General features: G+C 34.3%; 1 protein-coding gene and 1 non-coding gene across 3 annotated transcripts; both read left to right on the top strand.

Annotated features, from left to right (window-relative positions):
• Positions 1-1,648: 1,648 nt before the first annotated feature.
• LOC143550836 (glucan endo-1,3-beta-D-glucosidase-like) lies at positions 1,649-12,210 on the top strand. 2 transcript variants are annotated; one of them, XM_077041419.1, is made up of 7 exons: positions 1,649-1,988; positions 5,511-5,882; positions 6,640-6,929; positions 10,569-10,892; positions 11,514-11,541; positions 11,584-11,856; positions 11,943-12,210. In XM_077041419.1, exons 1-7 carry the CDS (start codon positions 1,922-1,924, stop codon positions 11,975-11,977), a joined length of 1,389 nt encoding a protein of 462 aa, XP_076897534.1. In that variant the 5' UTR covers positions 1,649-1,921; the 3' UTR covers positions 11,978-12,210. The 2 variants fall into 2 exon arrangements, with proteins under 2 accessions (XP_076897534.1, XP_076897533.1); XM_077041418.1 differs by having other exon boundaries at positions 1,651-1,988; positions 11,514-11,856; positions 11,943-12,209.
• A 123-nt stretch (positions 12,211-12,333) lies between these two features.
• TRNAE-UUC (transfer RNA glutamic acid (anticodon UUC)) lies at positions 12,334-12,405 on the top strand. Its single transcript has one exon. It is a non-coding gene; the product is annotated as a tRNA-Glu (tRNA).
• Positions 12,406-21,039: the final 8,634 nt, after the last annotated feature.

Below are 21,039 nucleotides of genomic sequence, written 5' to 3'. Positions count from 1 at the left end.
TAATAATATCCGAGGTATGTAGGGCGAATGCTCTTTATAACGTAAGGTTAGTTATGATTGTGTATGATGAATGATGGACATGTTAAGTATGTAATGTGTACCTTCGGGCACGTATATGTGCATGTAAAGTAAGTTATGTGATTAACTAGAACTCACTCAGCGTAGCTGACTTTTAGTATGCACGCACGCAAATAGGTTGAAGCAGCTCGCATGACTTAAGACACATGGCATAGAATAGAAGATACTGGCATCTCAAGAAAATGTCATGATGATTTAAAAGACTATGTTTTATGTTTAAATAAATTTGAATTTTGTTATGACAAGATTTGACAGTTTTGTAATATGTTATGGTTGAAGTTATATTCCGCGTAAAGTTTTTATTAACTCTGATATTTAGAACTGCGTTTATCAGTAAATCCAACACTAAAGTAGGGTTACCGGTGACGGGGCGTTACATCTCGCCTTCCCAATCCATGACTCAATAATCAAAGTTCTTTTTCTTGAAACCAAAACCAAGGTTTGGAATAGCATCATTAAACTTCTCAATGGTTCTAGCCTTCCAGGTGTAAAATCACTTGAATATTTGGTAATAACCACTAGCAGTGTTGCCTTGATTGTGATGTGGTCGTCAATGTTGTCAAACAAAGGAAAGAAAGACAAGTAGAGCATGACAAGGATTGATTCATCATGTGTCATCATCACATGTGTTTATAGACGATAGCGTTTTTAATATACATATTTTTTTTCAAAATGATAGAAGTTAAAATGATAAACTGATTTTACATCACTGTCCAACTAGTTTAGAGATTAAAGAAAACGTGCCGTCTTAACTAGCAATTGTGATCAAATTAATAATTTTCTAAGTATGGAACGAAATTAAAATTTTGGTCTAACCAATTGCGATGAAACACATCAACATATACTAATAAATAAAAATAATGATAATGATGTATCATAACGATATTTTATAATCTTCACTCTCCTTAATCCATACTATCCATGAATTATGGTTTAATTAGTATGACCCATTAGTTATAATTCATATGAAAAAAAGTATTTAATGTAATTTAAATCACAATAACTTTTACTAACCAATTACATCTAATTTTACTATTAGATATAGAAAGTTTGAACATAACTCTTAAAAAGTTATATATAATAAGTTTAAAATCAAACAATAAATTATTAAATTAGTTAAATAGTGATTTACGAACCATTATCGTATAATAATTAGTGACATATGTTCCTAAAATATATATGTCTTCAAATTTAGTTTAATAAATACAATATTTATAATATTACAATTTGTAAAACATTATTTAACTTACATTTGTATTGATCATATAAAACATCTTTAATATGATTAAATATCAATAGTTGATTTTTTATCATCTTAAAACATTAATAAAATGTAAAATATAAATATGTAGCATTTAAAGTGTGTGATTATATTAAAAGCAATCTATAAATTAAAAAGAAAATTCCAAAATTATGTATGATTAAATACCTAATTTTCGTTCATTTGACAAATCCCAGGTAATATACGGGTTCAAAACCTAATTTGATAATATACTAATTTCATTTTCATATAAAATAAACCAACTTTGAACCAAATCATTATGAAATTTATCATATAAAAAGATACAAAAATATGCTACATTTAATACGTGTGAACATCAAGTCATAAAGTGATGATAACCGTAGCACTGTACGTGCGGTGTGTTTTTATCTTCCTCCACCACCCACCGGCCCACCGTGGTTGAAGTCAGACAAACATCCAACCACTCCAGGCCCCCACCACTTTGTCTCTTCAAACATAATACTCAATTACTCCTTTTCACTCTTCATTCATCTTTTTCTTCACACTCACTCACTCACTCACTCACTTACACACAGTTGCAGCAGCAGAGTAAATAAATCTATGGCTAGTTCCGTACACACGGTTTTCATCCTACTAATCTTTCTACTTCAGTTTTCTAGCCTTACCAGTAAGTCAACTTAATAATATCTATTTCTTTATTCAAAACCTCTGTTCTTGTCTTTGAATCTGAGATTTGAATATTTTATTGAATATTTCGATATTGGTAATGTTATAGCTACATCCCACTAAAACACTTAATACGGCTGTTCTGACCATAGACGGTTAAAATTACATTTTATTTTTGTCAAAACTGCCGTTTGACCTCTGTCCGGACCACTGTTTGATACAGTATGGGATTAGATGTCAGGTGTGTGTATAGATGACCCCTTTCGAAATACGTGTAAAACTTGGAGCAATCCCAACTTAAAGGACCAGAATGGTTAATATGAAAAGTATAATGGTGGTACGGAAGATCTCAAGGGGCGGTTCGGTAGAGATCCAAAGTTAAGGGACCAAGTTGAATAACTTGGTGTCATAGTATCTTTTTATTTATTATTAAATAAATTAGGGGTCTAGTTTAATTGTGATTCCTAGTTTGAGTAGGATTAGAATTGTGGGTGCTATATATACCCATCATTAGTTTTCTTTTGTTGGTGGTAGAGAAGAGTAGACAAAGAGTCGAAAGTTGTTCTTGTTTCTTATTAATGAAAAGAGTCGCATAAACGTTTTATGCAATATCGTGTTTGATGTTCTTGATTCACTTGTCTAAGGTTTAACAAGTGGTATCAGAGCCTAACGATCCAGGCTCGTGTTTCCGATTGGCGGCAAGTCTTGATTGTGGTGGTAGTTCCAATCAAAGGCATAAGAGGCCAAGAAACCTATCGTTGTTAAGGTTCCGATATAAGGTGTTAGAAGAATTCGATCATAGGTTCTCAAGATAAGATTGCCGAAAGACTACGTTCGAAAGTCCTGCGGTTTGTTTGTTCAATCGAGTTGGTGAGAATCTACTCTGCCGTCAAATTACAATAATATATTATATTGTGTCTTTTGTGAGTTTGGAGGACAAAACCTTTTGCAAGAGGAGACAAGATATTCTTACTTTTCTGTGTTTTCAAGAAATAAGCCATTGTTGGTGTTGACTTTTTACGTAAACAGAAACCAACTGACAAAAGTCCAATTGTTGTTTTATTTCTACAACAATTAAAATAAATAAAGAGGAGTCCCATCAAAGTTATTTCTCTTTTGGAGATTGAAGAATTCGATAGAAGGAAATAAAGAATACGATCGTAGCTAATAACCGAAACAATGGCAGAATTTCACGTTGTAGGAGGAATCAAGAAGTTGAACCAAAGCAATTATAAACAATGGTTGACATGCATCAAATCGTATCTTCAAGGTCAAGATCTTTGGCAGGTAACGAACGGTACCGAGACGTGACAACCCGCAAACGATATTAATGGTAGTATCGGGAAGTGTCACGTGAAAGCGGGTCGTGCGATGTTTATCATCAAGACGACGGTTGATGATGATGTTCTTGATCACATCCAAGATCTCGAATACCCAAAGCAAGCGTGGGATACACTAGAGACCTTATTCACAAAGAAGAATGATGCTCGATTACAACTAGTCGAAGGTGAACTAATGACGATTTCCCAAGGTGGTCTTCCTATTTCACAATATTTTCGTAAGGTAAAGAATTTGTGTCGCGAGATTGGAGAACTCAATCCACAGTCTCGGGTTAGCGATGCTCGCATGAAGCGGATACTCATCCATGGTTTAAGGCCGGAGTATCGTAGCTTCGTTACCGCTATTCAAGGGTGGGCGACCCAACCGAGTATTACCGAGTTCGAAAATATTCTTGCCGGACAAGAAGCCTTAGTAAAACAATTAACCGGTGTGTCGATTAAAACTGAGAGCAAAGCCTTGTATGTCGGAAGAAAGGAGAAGCATCGGCTCAATAAAAATAGGAATCGTTATGGCGAGAAAGACAAGAATAAGTACTGGGAGAATGAGAAACGTGAACGACCGAAGAAGAAAGAATGGAACCGAAAGGGTCGAGATGACAACTCTGAAGAAGATTCATCGGACGAAGAGAACCGAGACAAGGAATCAAGGTACCAACCAAAACAGTTTTCGTTTAGGTGCCATAACTGTGGAAAAAAGGGGCATATGGCGAGGTACTGTCGAGAACCTAGGGAGGAAGATAATGCAGCTGTTGTTAAAGAAGAAGAACCGTGGGTTGTGGAGGCTAATATGGCCGAGGTTCAAGGAAAATACACAGTTGATACCGAATTCAAACCGAATCTGGTAGATGAATGGTTTAAAGAATGCTCTTGTTGGTGGACAAATCAAGAAGTAGTGCCTGAGTCAAATTTGTTGAAGGTAACCTTGGAATCATCTATTGTTATTTTAAATCTAGATGATGAGGAAATCATGGTTGAAGAAGAAAATACGGTTGATCAAGACGTAACCGTGACAGTAATCGAACAAGACGAGAAAGAAACCGTGTTGGATGAAGTGCACGAGGAGATAGTTCCGTCTCATGTTACGGGTGGTCATGGTGAAATAGAAAACGTTGAAGATCAACAAACCAACAAAGTTGATGTTGGAGTTTGCATGAGGTTCATGCAAAGTTCGGGTGATCCGAATGAACGAACGAATAAAGGAGTTGAGTTCGAGAGGGAGCATGCATCAAGTGAAGATGGAAGAATTGCTTTGAGTACCATGATAGTTGGTCATGAAGTTAAGAAAGCAAAAGTATTTTCCAATCTGAAATCCGGTGATGCAACTTTAAACAGTGGTAATCTCGAAACTAGAATAGTTGTAACCAGGAAAAAGAAACCTGAAGGTAGGGTTATGAAGTTGAATCCAAGAATCAAGCTCAAAGAGGTGCGAGCTTTACAAGGTGTGAAAGATCTTGGAGGAACAATGGAAGTTGGTATTGAGAGGGAGTGTAAAACTTGGAGCAATCCCAACTTAAAGGACCTGAATGGTTAATATGAAAATTATAAGGGTGGTACGGAAGATCTCAAGGGGCGGTTCGGTAGAGATCCAAAGTTAAGGGACCAAGTTGAATAACTTGGTGTCATAGTTATCTTTTTATTTATTATTAAATAAATTAGAGGTCTAGTTTAATTGTGATTCCTAGTTTGAGTAGGATTAGAATTGTGGGTGCTATATATACCCATCATTAGTTTTCTTTTGTTGGTGGTAGAGAAGAGTGGAGAAAGAGTCGAAAGTTGTTCTTGTTTCTTATTAATGAAAAGAGTCGCATAAACGTTTTATGCAATATCGTGTTTGATGTTCTTGATTCACTTGTCTAAGGTTTAACAAGGAGCAATGATTAATGCAATTCGGAAGCAATTTCGCACCGACCAATCCACCATCGGGCGAAATTGCAACTCCAATTTTACTTTTGTGACTCCATTTCATAAAAGTCAAAATCACTTTTTTTTTTCAAAAGTATTAAAAAGTTTATTCATCCTTTTATAACATCATGTCATTCTATCACTCACCAGTTAGTTGGCGGCTCTGATACCATGTAAAATAGTAAAACTGACTTGATTAATTTAAATATTTAATTCATAGTTACAATACAAAGCAATAAATTGGGTCTTAGACTCCACATACTATATTCCAATACTTTCAGATTCACAATCATTTATCGGTGTGAACTACGGGATGGTCGCGGACAATCTGCCCGCACCGGAGGCTACCGCGAAGCTTCTACAATCAACTTCGATAGGTAAAGTGAGAATGTACGGTGCGGATCCTGCGATTATTCGTGCACTAGCGAATACGGGGATCGGGATCGTGATCGGGGCAGCGAATGGGGATATACCGGCACTGGCGTCGGATCCGAATTTTGCAACTCAGTGGGTGAACTCGAACGTGTTGGCTTATCCGGATAGCAATATCATTGTTATCACGGTTGGTAATGAAGTTATGACTGCTGTGGACCAGAGTCTTGTGCCTCTTTGTCTGCCTGCTATGCAAAATGTCCAAAATGCCCTCAACGCAGGTTTCAAACTTTCTATAAATTCCTTTTTTTTTAGTAAATGAAATTTGCCAAATAATAAGAGGAAAATGATGACCAAATTTCCGTTTGTCAAAATGTCAATTTGACCAACCAATCGTCAATATGTTCGTCCCAAAACTCATTGATACGGTCACTTTTTACTCGTCACTCGACGAGATTTTTAACCAACCAGATTTTGTCACTTGTCCAAATCAGTTGAAAAAATCTCATTAGAAGGCAAAATAAATATCATCGGACGCCAAAATAAATCTCGGCGAGACCACTTTTTAACCATTACTCAACGAGATTATTAACCATGCACATTTTACCACTTGTCTAAAAATCCTAGTCGAAAGATGAAAAAAAATCTCGTTAGAAGCCAAAATAATCTCATCAAAAGTTAAAATATATTTTGTCAGACGCCAAAATAAATCTTGTCAGAAGTAAAAGAAATCTCGTCGGACACGTAAATAATCTTGTCGGCAGCGACAACTTAAAAAAACTAGCAACCTGGCAGCTTTATGACGCGTGACATAATCCGTTGAGAATGGACCCCGTTAAATGATATAAAGTGATCGAGTTAACGAATTTTGAATGAATTTGAAACGAACATTTAAAAATTGGTTGATTAAATGGATATTTTAGTTACATTAACTCGACAAAAACACATTTTGATTATTATCCCATTTTCAAATTCCTATAAAGTTGTATAATTTTCCTTTTTTAAGAAATATAAAAAAATGTGAATATTATTATGCAGCATCATTAGGTGGGAAAATCAAGGTATCAACAGTACACTCGATGGCAGTGCTGGGAAGCTCAGATCCACCATCTTCGGCCGTCTTTAATTCCGGGTTCAGTGACACCATGAGAGCGTTGTTAAAGTTCCACAGTGCAAATGGGTCACCCTTTATGATCAACCCGTACCCGTTTTTTGCTTTCCAAAGCGACACGCGCCCTGAAACGTTGGCGTTTTGTCTCTTCCAACCCAACTCAGGCCGAGTTGACTCAGGCAATGGTATCAAGTACATGAACATGTTCGATGCACAGGTCGGTTTTACACTTTACACTTCACACTTGTTGTCTTTTAAAACTATGCACGTGGGATTGTGATCTTCCTTATATTTTAATCTTTCACTTCACGTTGGTCGAGTGCATTTATTTTAACTAGACGGGTGCCCGCGCGATGCAGCGGGTGTTTGAACTTGTTAATCACGTATAAATATAAGTGTTTATGGTTCGGTTAAAATCTTGAAATCGTTTAAATCGGTGATTGGTTTGACTTCTTTTTTCTTTTTCTTCTTTACTTTCGGTTTGCTGGTTGGTTTCAAATTTTCAAAACGTAGTGAACGGTTGGTTCGCGGTTTATATCGGCAACCAGCCATATGAAACCAGAAAAGACTGTAAATTAACCTAATTGCAATATGATTCCTTTTGTATTATTTGTTGTTATTATTTCACGTCCTAGATCTTCCATTAATATTTACCATTTATGTTGCTAAAATTATCATTTTTTATTTATGATCTTCTCAAGTATCATACTATGTTGGTTTTTAGTTAAAATTGATGGTACATTTAAATTATTAATTATTTTAAACTAAATTTATTATTAAAGTTTAAACTGTGAAACCAAACTGGAACCAGGCCGTTCGTAACGATTCGGTTTCAACTTTCAATGGTTGAGTTTGGTTTTGGACGACAAAAAATCAGTATTAACGGTTGGACTCACAAGTTTAACTTAAAAACCATCAAAACCGACACTGAACACCCCTACGTAACATATTAATTTATTTAAAATGAAAAAAATTACAACAATATCATATCCAAATTAAAGAGAATAAAATGCTTGTTTTTATGGTGCAGTTTGTTTATAAAAATATTAACGTATGAAAAGGCTATAGTTGTTTAAAAATCATGGGTGGGAAGTTAGTTTACAAGTTAAATAAAAAACATAATATGGTTAAAGATGAGGGACCAAACTTGTAAGTTGAATGGATTGTGTTTAAAAGATATGTTTACCCTTACTAACACATGTATCTCATGCTTTAAGTGTTGTAAATTACTTAAAAATTGGTGTCTTAATTTGCCCTTGTTTGGTGTATTATATATAGTATAGATACACCAAACAAGGGTAAATTAAGACACTCATTTTTAAGTAATTTACAACACTTAAAGCATGAGATACATGTGTTAGTAAGGGTAAACATGTCTTTTAAACACAATCCATTCAACTTACAAGTTTGGTCCCTCATCTTTAACCATATTATGTTTTTAATCTAACTTGTAAACTAACTTCTCACCCATTATTTTTAAACGACTATAGCCTTTTCATACGTTAATATTTTTATAAACAAATTGCACCATAAAAACAAGCATTTTATTCTCTTTAATTTGGATATGATATTGTTGTAATTTTTTGCCATTTTAAATAAATTAATATATTACGTAGGGGTGTCGGTTTTGATGGTTTTTAAGTTAAACTTGTGAGTCCAACCGTTAATACTGATTTTTTGTCGTCCAAAACCAAACTCAACCATTGAAAGTTGAAACCGAATCGTTATTAATGGCCTGGTTCCAGTTTGGTTTCACAGTTTAAACTTTAATAATAAATTTAGTTTAAAATAATTAATAATTTAAATGTACCATCAATTTTAACTAAAAACCAACATAGTATGATACTTGAGATGATCATAAATAAAAAATGATAATTTTAGCCACATAAATGGTAAGTATTAATGGAAGATCTAGGATGTGAAATAATAACAAAGATTACAAAAGGAATCATATTGCAATTAGGTTAATTTACAGTTTTTTCTGGTTTCATACGGCCGGTTGTCGATATAAACCGCGAACCAACCGTTCACTACGTTTTGAAACCGACGAACAAACCGAAAGTAAAAAAGAAAAAGAAAAAAAAAAGTCAAACCAATGATCGATTTAAACGATTTCATGGTTTTAACCGAACCATAAACACTTATATTTGTACGTGATTAACAGGTTCAAACACCCGCTGCATCGCGCGGGCACCCGTCTAGTTATATATAGTATAGATATAGATATTATTACTTTTTAATTACAAATCAATTTTTTACATCTCTTTTTAAAATCTTTTAGCAATTTATCCTCACTTTTTACTTTTTTTTATAACTAATATTTAGGGGTGTAAACGAGTCGACTCGGGGCTCGTCTAAATTCGAGACTGGCTTGTTTCATTCTCTATATTCAAAAACTTGAGCTCAGATTGTCAGATAATTTCAAGCTCGAGCTCCACTCTTAATGATTCAATTAATTAATTTATATACGCACTAATGGTTATAATTATCATTACACTATATTATTTTTTATAGCATAATTACTCTAGTTCAAACTGTAATTACTCTAGTTATTTGTATGTTTAGTATGTTAATTTTATTTAAACCGGATCTCACCCCTATATAATATAATATTTATTATATATTTCTTTTCATACCAATTATCGAAGAGCATTTGGCCAGATGACATTTCGGTGTTTTATTAAGTGTTCCCTTGGAAGTCCAAGGTTCAAGCCTCGTGATGGACATTGACGTATAATACCACTAGCTGTAGATTAGATTATTGTTATATATATATATTTTTTATTGTTATTATTATCATAAGATACATATAAAATAAAATAAAATAATGTATCATATAGATAATATGCTCACGAGCCTACTCGAGCCTTATTAAAGGATCTTCAATTTAGGCTTGCGCTTGCATTCGAGGCTTATTTAAGCCCGATTCGATTTAAGCTTTCAACAAGCCGATCTGTTCGAGTTTTTGGCAAGCTGATCTCGAATAGCCCACAAACGACTCAACTAGTTTACAACTTAAAATATTAAAGCATAGATTATAGGCCCTCATATTCTTTATTATAGTCAACAAGACCATTTTTAAAGTTTGCTCAAGTTCCCAATGGCTTCATGGCTTGAGCCCACTGTAATCCAATTCCATCAATATTTATTTTTCTGTGATGAACGAAATTATTAAAAAAGGAAAAAGGTGAAAGAAGTTAAGCATCTTATTGCAAGAATAAGGTTCCATGAACGTATAAAGCATCCAATTCCATCAATATTTTTATGCTCTAAAGCTTACACATGTGGTAACAAGATATGTTGTGTATAGGAAAATCATATCGACAGTTAGATTCGTCGCGAAAGTCTATTTTACCCTTGATTACTTTGTGGACATACCGAACTATTATGATTAATGTTTTAATGTTTATATTGTTGTTATAATAATAGCCCTGCTTGCGGTGCGCACATATGATGTATATATGTGTGAACCCTCGGGTGGGCAAAAGTGAAATTGCACTAATTTTGACGTTATTTTACTAATCTCGTGAAAATAACGTTAAAAGTGACGGACGGTTAATCAGGCATCATGTAGTGGCGTTGATAGCTGAAAGATAAGGGTACATGCACCGATCAGCCGGTGTCCCGATGATTGAGTGCTATGTGCCTTATGTCCAAGGCTTGATGCAAAACTACTATCGAGCCGGGGGTCTCACCGGAAGCAGCCTCTCTATCCCTATGGGGTAGAGGTAAGGCTGCCTACATCTTACCCTCCTCAGACCCTACCATAGCTTTGCTATTGGTGGGATATACTGAGTACGATGATGATGATGATGATGATATTGTTGTTATAATAAATAAAATCTCCAATAAACAGGTGGATGCTGTTAGATCTGCTCTAAATGCAATGGGGTTCAAGGATGTGGAAATAGTAGTTGCGGAAACAGGATGGGCTTACAAAGGTGACCCGAATGAGGCGGGACCCAGCATCGAGAACGCTAGAGCCTACAATGGTAATTTGATCAACCATCTAAGATCAAAGGTGGGAACACCATTGATGCCTGGAAAATCCATTGATACTTATATATTTGCACTATATGATGAGAATTTGAAGCCCGGTCCAGGCTCCGAGAGATCATTCGGGCTTTTTAAACCTGACCTTTCCATGACTTATGACGCTGGCCTTTCCAAAAATAGTCAGGTTAGACATTAATCTTAATAATTGTTTACAAAAGAGATATCTTATATAATAGTAACCAACTTTTCAACTGCTCCTAAAATCAATCAAAACTTTTATCTAGCTTCGAAAACCAGTCACAAAACAAATAAAAAAAATGTACCTAGTAAATCCAACTCAAATTACCTTTTCACTGTCTCAGCAGATAGAGAGGTTGCTCCTAATGAGATATCGGGCAGTAAAAAAGTTAACTAAAATTAAGAAATGAAATAAAACATTTACAATAAATAAAAAAATAGTATACAAAACCAATCAAAAATGAATATTGGTTGCCATTTAGTGATTATTGTTTTCAAGTCTAATATGAAGTAGAAAGTAATTGTGAAGAAAGAAAGTCACTAAATAATAACCAAGTTTCATAATTGTTATGTGTTGGTCACTTAGTTTAAACAATTATGAAAAATGTTACAATAATAGGACATTACTGAAACTAATTTGAGTGGTTTCATAGTTAGAAAACGGCGCGAATGACTTTATCAGAACAGTATTGAAATCTGATTATTATTTTATGATTTTATCTGTTTTCAAAACTGTTTTATAGTTAAGATATAACATATCTCTTTGGATGGTTGTAATATTGTCTAGACTCCCACAACACCAACACCGACAACTCCTACAACTCCAGCAACACCGACAACCCCAGCAACACCAACACCGACAACTCCAGCAACACCATCACCGGTCCAAGCAGCAGGGTGGTGCGTGCCCAAACCAGGTGTATCAGATGCACAGTTGCAGTCGAATCTTGATTATGTATGTAGTCAAGGTCTTGATTGTGGTCCACTTCAACCCGGTGGTGCCTGTTTTGAGCCCAACACAGTAGCAGCACATGCTGCTTATGCAATGAACCTGCTTTATCAAACTGCTGGTAGGAACCCATGGAACTGTGACTTCCTTCAAACCGCTACAGTCACATCTAGTAATCCTAGTAAGTTTGTTTTATGTTTTATAATTTAGCAATTATTTTTTATTTTTTTCTTCCGTTATGATTTATTTGAACTTGAATATTTGCAGGTTACGACGGTTGTACTTATCCCGGAGGAGTATGAACTTTTGTTTTGTTTCATGGATTATTTAGATTTGTGATATTCAACGGAGTGATCGTGAATAACACCAAAATAAATGCTTGGTTGCGATTTTCGCTCAATTCGATCCTCTCAATGAAGAAAGTGTAACTAAATTATGTTATATCATTGTCTGTCATTGATCTTTATTTAATTTCAAGATTAAAATTTTTTCTGTTCAACAATGTAACGGTTGAAATAAGGCTGGCTGTTGTAATATATCTAGTTCATTAGACAGATTGAATGTTTTGTTATGTATAATGTTGTTAAGAGTGAGTTGAGAATATTCTTATTTTCTGTCTTGGGTTCATGTAAATATTGGCGCACTTTGTAAACATAATTCCATTGTCGTCCAGCGGTTAGAATATCTGGCTTTCACCCAGGAGACCCGGGTTCGATTCCCGGCAATGGAACCTTCTTTTTAGTTTAATTATATAAGCATTTACGGTCAAGTTGTTTTTGCTTATAAAATATTAACATCTCAAACCATGAAGTATGGGTGCAACTGTATTCTGTTTAATATAAAAATGGTCAACAACCAAATAGCTAGCGAGTTAGCAAACTAAATATCGAAATTGATTAGAACAAATACTATACCACGCTCGTTAGACTTGGTTACCATGAGGGGTCTGTGATGGGGCTCCCACCACACGTTGTATAGCATGAAACACCGTCGCCGGTCCTCTCACGCGTGATGATGATCGTGGTGGTGATCACGTGTTGAATATGACCATTGGGTGGGGTGGGGGTTTATGTTGTGACCGTTGATAATTAAAAAAATAATAATTAATTTTTTAAAACAATATAAATAACCTACCATTTAAATCCAACTCAAAATTAAATTCAACTCAAAACACTCTCAATCATCTGCTACAAAAACATATTTCTTTCACCACTTTAAAACAAAAAAATATGGAATTTCCGAGCAACTCGTTTCTGCTAATAAAAAAAGACTGCCGTGCAATTTCTCTAGATTAGGTACCGGATCCTCCTACTCAAGTTCCTATTCCTGAGAATATGCAATTAGACTTGCGGGATGAAGATATTCACCATCGGTTCAGATATGATTTAGTTGAACTTGTAGGTTCTTTAGGTTTGGAATTTCCGGATTCGGACGAGGAGAAGATTGTTTAATGTAACTTTTATTTTTTACTTATAATTTTTAAGTTGTAATATGTTCTAGTAATATTGTTTTTAATTTTTAAGTTGTAATATTGTAAAAAAAAAAACAAAAAACAAACCATCACACTACCACCACGGGCACCACCCCCACTAAATTTCATCACTAGTGATGGATTTAGATTGGGTGATGTGGCACATCATCATTGGGTAATCAAATTGATGGATAAACCATCACAATGAACCACTCCCTCCTCCCTTAGGATATAATATGTCTACAAGTACATTGTATTGTATGACATACCATTTGGTAATCAGTCTACTACACTTTCATACCTAACATATGGTATCATAGATTCATAGTAGAAGTAAATGGTATGTTTAACTAACATGTGACGTTTCAAGTTCAATATTCAAAACATGTGACGTTTCAAGTTCAATAGTCATGTAAAACGTATCTTGTAAAACACTATCTACAGGCAGTCTATGCATTTGAACTCTAGCGCCATAGTTGAGGGTGTTTTTGCTTTTTGAAACAAACTCAAATAACCATAAATTCGAAATTTCCAAATTTTGAATTTCAGTTTATTCAAATTATATAAAGTTCTTTATATATATAATATATATCCTTGTGACTCATGTATCTTGACGTATGACAAGGTGCTTCCTCATTTGAAGGTCGAGAGTTCGACTTTTGAGACCCGAAACTAGGAACAGAATAACTGTTGACTAGATGAGTGTGTGATTGAGTTTATCCAAATTTATTTAGTCTTAAAATATTAAAATTACAATAACATTCTTCAAATAAGTAAAACGAGACGATAAATAACATAGAACGATAATCGAGCCGAATGATTATTTCATTGATAACGGTGACTGAATGATTATAAGGATTCATACATACATACATACATACATACATACATACATACATACGGTTAAGCTCCTCCCACCTCGATGTGCACCTCGAGGCGACCTATCATTCTAGAGAGAATCCGGCATGGTAACGGTATAAATAGTAAGGAATGGCACGGATCTCTAAGCCAAAATGAATGTAATCAGCCTATATATAGGCCCTAGCCTCCATTTGCTAACATCACTCACGAATGGGGTGATCCTATTACCTAATGACTTCTCATTCGCTAAACATTCTTAGTGAATGAGCTCTAGTGTTACAAATGAGCCTACATACGCTATACCGTTAGCGTATGAGCTCCAATGGCTAGCGAATGGGCTGTCATACGCTAACATCTTAACGTATAACCATTTGTCTTACGCATGAACTCCATTCGTTATACAACCATATTGAATGAGTCATGTTACAATCAACATTCAATGACTACACTACCCTTAGTCTATTCGATCAGTTACGGATAACAAATCATGTACTAACATTTTTAGTTAAAAAAATAGCATTTTGCGTAACAATGTTTGCGATTCGGTTTTAATGGCTTTTAAATCAAACTATTAGTAGTGGTTTTTTGTCATAAAAACCGAAACATAACTGTTAAAAATTGAAACCAACCCATTATCAATGATCTATGTCCCGTTACATTACGTGTACACCCGTCTAGTCATTCTTTATTCATGGCTCTAGAGACATCTTTAATTGGTGATTGCTTTACAAACATTTTTAATTTTTCTACTTTTAAAATTAATAAAGTGTTACATACAATTGTATATGTTTTGTAAATTTAAAAAATTGTCTACTTTTATGATAGTTTTTTAGATATATTTAGATGTTTGTCAGAGCAGCTGGAGCTTTTAATAAAATGTATAAAATTACTAAAATGGACATAACTAAAAACAATAACAGTAAATGTATTTATTTTAGAAGGTTATTTAAGATAATTAAAATACAAAAAGCTTGTAGCTCTTTCTAAACGTTACTAATAGAATCGTTAAGCTTTTTCTCCTAACCTAAAAGCTTCAAGCCCCTTGAACCAAACAAAACTTTTAATTAAGTATGAGTTTTTTCTTAAAAGTTTCATGCCAAACATGTCCCAAATCAAACTACGAAACATCATTCTTTATTTCTTGACCCAAGAGACATTTTTAATTGGTGATCGCTGTTAGACACTTTAAAACTTTTAGATTTTACATTTAATAGTTTGTTGCATACATATTATGTTTACAAATGTAAAAAGTCATCAAACTAATTTTTCATATGTTTCTAAATTTTCAATCATTTAGATGTTTAACTTATATGACTGTTTAACTTATATGACTCAGAAGGATTTATTTGCAAATATAAAAATATAAACATTGGATTCCAATTAACTGCCTAAGCTTCGATTATGTTTAAAAGAAAAAAATACCATTATATCTAGTCGACTCGTTTAATATGAAGAACGGTAATGTTTTGCAGATTCTTGATCGATTAATGTTTTGCAGATCCTTGATCGATTAATATGAAGAACGGTAAATCTAGTCGACTCGTTTTGCCGTGTACCGACGACTACAACAACTTCATATGTTTCTTGTGTCACGATTATGTTGAATCCGGACACACCCTTTACCATCACATGCGTTGTCACACCTATTCGGATTGGCGTGAGGTGTTACCCGAAACCCTTGAAAACTGCAATGAGATTATTGTCCGAAAAACATTGTTTCCTTCGGATAATGAGCATGTTTCGGATGATGATGTGAGTATTAATAAGGAAGAGTTTAATGGTTCTGTGGTTGATTTTCTAAAGTTTAATAAACCATCCATAAATTGCACAGCGCGTCAATTGCATGAACATGAAAATCATTAAAACGGAACTAACGTACCAGATTTTGATGGTGATTAACAACGAAGAATTTGAAGAGGAGAATATGGAGGAAAGGACATGGTAGAAATGGATGAATCGCTTGAATGGAAGTTTAAATTTGGCGGTTGATGATGTAAATGTGGCAGTACGAAATTTGTGCAGCGCACGTCCAAAGACGGTTAACTTTTAAGCCCCAATTCTAATGGTAAGTATTAAAAAAATTGTATATTTTTATAATTCATTTAACCAATAACTATTTCAACCAAATCAAACTACAAAACATCATTCTTTATTTTTTCACTCTAGAGACATTATTAATTGGTGATTGCTTTTGAGACATTTTTAAATTTTCGGATTATAAATTTAATAGTTTGTTACATACATGTGCATATGTTTATATAGGGGTGTGCAAAGTACAAAACCTGACCCGAACCGAGTGAGACCCGACCTCACCCAAGGACCGATACAACTGATATTACAAGACCGAAGCCAGAACCGATTAGGATGATCGGTTATCGGTTTTAAACCAATCGGTCTCTCGGTACTTTGCATATAGGACCGAAACCGGCAATTTACCTTCAATATTTTCAATCAATTATGTGTCAATCAAGGCAAGGATCTATGGTTAGGATTCAATTGCAAGTTTTGCAAGTTTTAATCAATTAACAGGGAAATGTGCTCCAAGATTCTTCATTTATAATTGATTGGAACTATATAATTTCTCAATTTTGGTGCTTAATTGATTAATATAGGCTTGATTTATTGTTTGATTCACTCTGTCCTCCAACTGTTTGATGAAATGAACATGTGTTTGATTATTGTTGTTTCCTATAATTTGATTAACAAATTGTGATATATGTTGAGATGTAATGAAGTAATGCAACTAATCCACTAATACAAGCTGAAATTATGTAATGAACATAGATAGACAAAAAAAAAGCAATTCAGTGATTCACTTCACCAAAAAAGTAACAACTAATACAATAAAAAGTAAGCAATCAATTAAGTTATTGTGAGATTTCCGCAGCTACCGCCGGTTCATCGTCCTATGTCAGGCGTCTTGGACATGTTTTAAGATGTCTTATAAATGAACATACTCCCGTTATTGGTCATGTTTGTATTGAAAATCGATGAACAATGCTTTCATCTTGCCTTTATCCGTTTCGTCCTCATGAGTAAACTTCTCGAAGTCGGTCCAAAGTTTATAACTCCATCTGCTTTTATTGTAGATTTTATAAAAACATAATTATTGCAATTATATTTGACTGCAACATAATGTGAATTTTATATATGCAGGTTTTGAAATTTGAAAGCATCTATTGGAAGCAGATATGTAGTGATCAAGCATGTAATGATCAATCGTATCACGTATTGTCGTTAAAAAAACATATCATAGCAGGTAAACATGGTATTACAATATGTGACTTGATCTATCAATATTAATTAAGTGATTGATGATAGAATGGAGTTTGATTTTGATAGAACAGAGAATCAAAAATCTAATGATAAAACATATTACAATAGAAGGTTAAATTGGATTTTAGTTTATGTTCAAGTTACAACAACATGGTTCTTTTTAGCGTTATGGCCCATGACGCCACACTGCAATTTTTTATGAATAATAAAATCGGTCTTCGGGTTTTTTTCGGTCTTCATGGGCAAAAGACCAACCGACCCGAAGACCGATTTGACTAGATTTTAAAAACCGATTTTAATACCCTAAAATTAGTGTCAGTTCGGGATCGGGTTTTTTCGGGCCGGTTCTTCGGGTTTTTTCGGTCCGGACCTAATTCTGCACACCCCTATGTTTATATATTTAAAAATTTATCAAACTAATTTTTCATATATTTCCAAATTTTCAATTATTTAGATGTTTAACTTATATTGACTAGAAAGGCTTATTTGTAAAAATAAGAATTCAAATATTGAATTCAACTTAACCGTAGAGTGAACCCCGTTTACCCCATCTACTGCATGAACGTGACTAACTCAGAAAAACTAATCCAACCCTAAACCTACATGGTTTAGAGAACTGACGTGGTTGTTTATTCGGGAGGAGGAACATCAACAGGACCATCATCAGTCTTTGTCACAGGCCTGTGAGGTCCATTTTCTATTAATCTTATCATTGCAAAGTTGTTTGCTATTATGAAGTTCTTGAACCTCCATTTCTAGTGCTCAAAGTTTCTTTCAAAGTTTAAAAGTCTAGGTGGTTTGTTGACGGTTCCAGCTTCATTCTCAAGTATTAAGAAGCTCTTCAACAGTTCTGGATCGTAAGACATCTATACAAACAGTTTAGATAACACCAAATCAAGCAGTCCCAAAATCAGCAAAATCTGTGAAAAATTCAAAGTACAAAGAATCACAATCGCACGTGAACAGTAATGCGATTGGGTTTTGGAATGTGATGCGATTGGGTTTCTGGATGCGATTGCGATTCGGTGAGGGAATGTGATGCGATTGGTAGTACAAATACGATTTGGTCCAGATATGTGAATGCGATTTGGATTTCAAATGCGATGCCATTAAGTATCTGGAGAAATGTTCGTGTAACACGCTATTACATATGGATCTTCACACAAACACTCTTTTTGCCAGTTTTGAAGACTTAAATAACCCGAATAACCCTTAGTACACTTAAACACACTTGTCAAACACTAAAACAAGACCAAAATCTAATGTTGTGACCCAAGAACCTCAACTAGTAGAGCCGAAAGCTCTGATACCAATTGTAGGTCCCTAAACCAGATTGTGTTCTTGAATCAATCTCGGTTGTTGGTTAGCGGAAATAACCAACAACGAACCTAGATCTCGGATCTTGAGTTGTGTTTGAGTTATTTTCTTTTAAGAAAGATAAGAAGATAAGATAGAGAAAGAGAGTTGGTGGAGTAGGTATTTTTGCAAAAGGTTGGTCTTGCATGAGTATGATCCTATTATTTATAGTAGAAAGTATGTCATGCTTTCTTTATTTACTTGGCCCAATAGGCTTCAAGATCTTAGGCCAAAACATACATAACTAACGAAACGAAAGCATAATATACAACCGACAACAAAACGAAATAATACAAAAGACTAAATAACATAATCGGACCCTACACTAGTCATTCAATATTTATGACTTTAGAGACATCTTTAATTGGTGATTGCTTATAAACATTTTAAATTTTCCAATTTTGTGTTAGTTTATAAATTTTTAAAAATTGTCTGCTCTTATAATTCATTTAACCAATAACTATTTCAACCAAATCAAACTACGAAACATCTTTATTTATTTATTAATTTATTATTTTTTATTTTTTTTACTCGAGAGACATTTTAATCGGTGATTACTTTTGAGACATTTTTAAGGGAGTAAACTGCGGTTTTCGTCTCTGTGGTTTGTTTAAATATGCGATTTTAGTCCAATAGTTTTAAATTTGTACTTTTCGTCCATTTGGTTTTATTTCACTTGCAATTAAACCCGACCTCACTAACCCCGTTAAGCCTGGTCGTTAAACCCATCAGTATGCCCCTCACGCTAGGGGCAGTTTTGTCCTTTTTTTTCAAATATACCCCAACCCCTCACGTGAGGGGACATGCGAATTAGGATTGGGGATTATTTGGGGAAAAAAATGACAAAATTGTCCCTCAAGTGAGAGGTATGCTGATGGGCTTAACGACAAGGCTTAGCGGGGTCGATGTAGTCGGGTTTAGTTGCAAGCGAAATAAAACCACATGGACGAAAATCACAAATTATTGAACTAAAACTGCATATTTAGACAAACCACATTGACGAAACCCGTAGTTTACTCTTTTTAAATTTTCGGATTTTAAATTTAGAGTTTGGATCAAATACAAATGACTTTTATCGTAAAAAGTATACAAATAACTAGAGTATTCATGTTAACAATTATTGTTACAAAATAACTTTTGAGCTAGAGAAATTATTATTAGGTATATTGGTTTTATTAATCTCAATTATCGCATTTTGTTCACTGCTGGTCTCAACTTACGAATTGGCTGCTGATTGTCCCAAATTTTAACGTATTTGTTTCTAACGGTCCGCGACGAGCATCATAACACCGTTAGTTGTAGGTCGTCGAGAAAACGTTTTTGGCTGGAAAACTCACATTTTTGCCGAAAACTCAACATTTTTGTCAATACATCTTGGTAACTTTGTATTGGACCTTAAGGAATTTTTTCTAGTAAAAGCCCCAATTATTGAGGTCGTCGAAACCCTAGAACCATCACCGTAATCGGTTGATGGTGCTCAAATGGTGGTGGTTCGTTGGCGTGAATCAATTGGTGGTGGTGGCGATGTTCAGGTGGTGTTTTCCGGAAAAAAAAATTATGACCTTTTTCGGCCAAAAACGTTTTTTTTTTCCGAAGACCTACAACTAACGGCGTTAAGATTCTGTTTGTCGCGGACCGTTAGGAACAAATACATTAAAAGTTGAGACCTTTAGCAGCCAATTCGTTAGTTGAGACCGGCAGTGACCAAAAGACAGTAACTTTGATAAATAAAAACCAATATACCTTATTATTACACTATATTATTTTTATAACACAATTTTGTAGTTCCAAACGGTAATCACTTTATTTATTTATATATTTAATATGTTAATTTTATTTATACCGGATATTATCCCCACCAAACTAATTATTCATATGTTGGTAAATTTTCAATCATTTAAATTCTTAACTTATATGACTAGAAGGCCTTATGTGTAAAGATAAGAATTCAAACATTGGATTCCTAATTATCAACCGCCTAAGTTTATTTGTAAATACCGTTATATATACCGAGAACCTTTATATAAATATATCAACTATCAAGAACCCCATAGAACTCTTTTTATAAATATATCAACCATCAAGAACCCCATAGAACTCATATTGCTATTGATCAAATTACCTACATCCACAATCGATCAAAATCATTGTGTTTAACGCGATCGTTACTCGAAAATCCACCGAGCAAAAACGTATTATTACTCAACTCTCCGTTCTTGATTATTATTTTCATTCGAACAACTTTTGTAATTTGATAATTAATATTTTGCAGATTCTTAATCGATTAATATGAAGAACGGTAAATCTACTCGACTCGTTTTGCCGTGTACCGACGACCACGACAACTTCATGTGTTTCTTGTGCCACAAGTATGTTGAATCGGGAACTTCATGTGTTTCT

The sequence above is a fragment of the Bidens hawaiensis genome, unplaced genomic scaffold, assembly GCF_021521415.1.
Source record: "Bidens hawaiensis isolate Kalapana, Puna unplaced genomic scaffold, B.hawaiensis_p1.1 tig00016189_1, whole genome shotgun sequence".
NCBI classification, from domain to species: Eukaryota; Viridiplantae; Streptophyta; class Magnoliopsida; order Asterales; family Asteraceae; genus Bidens; species Bidens hawaiensis.
Note: the sequence above shows the minus strand (reverse complement) of the source record. Positions and strands in the feature narration are given on the sequence as shown.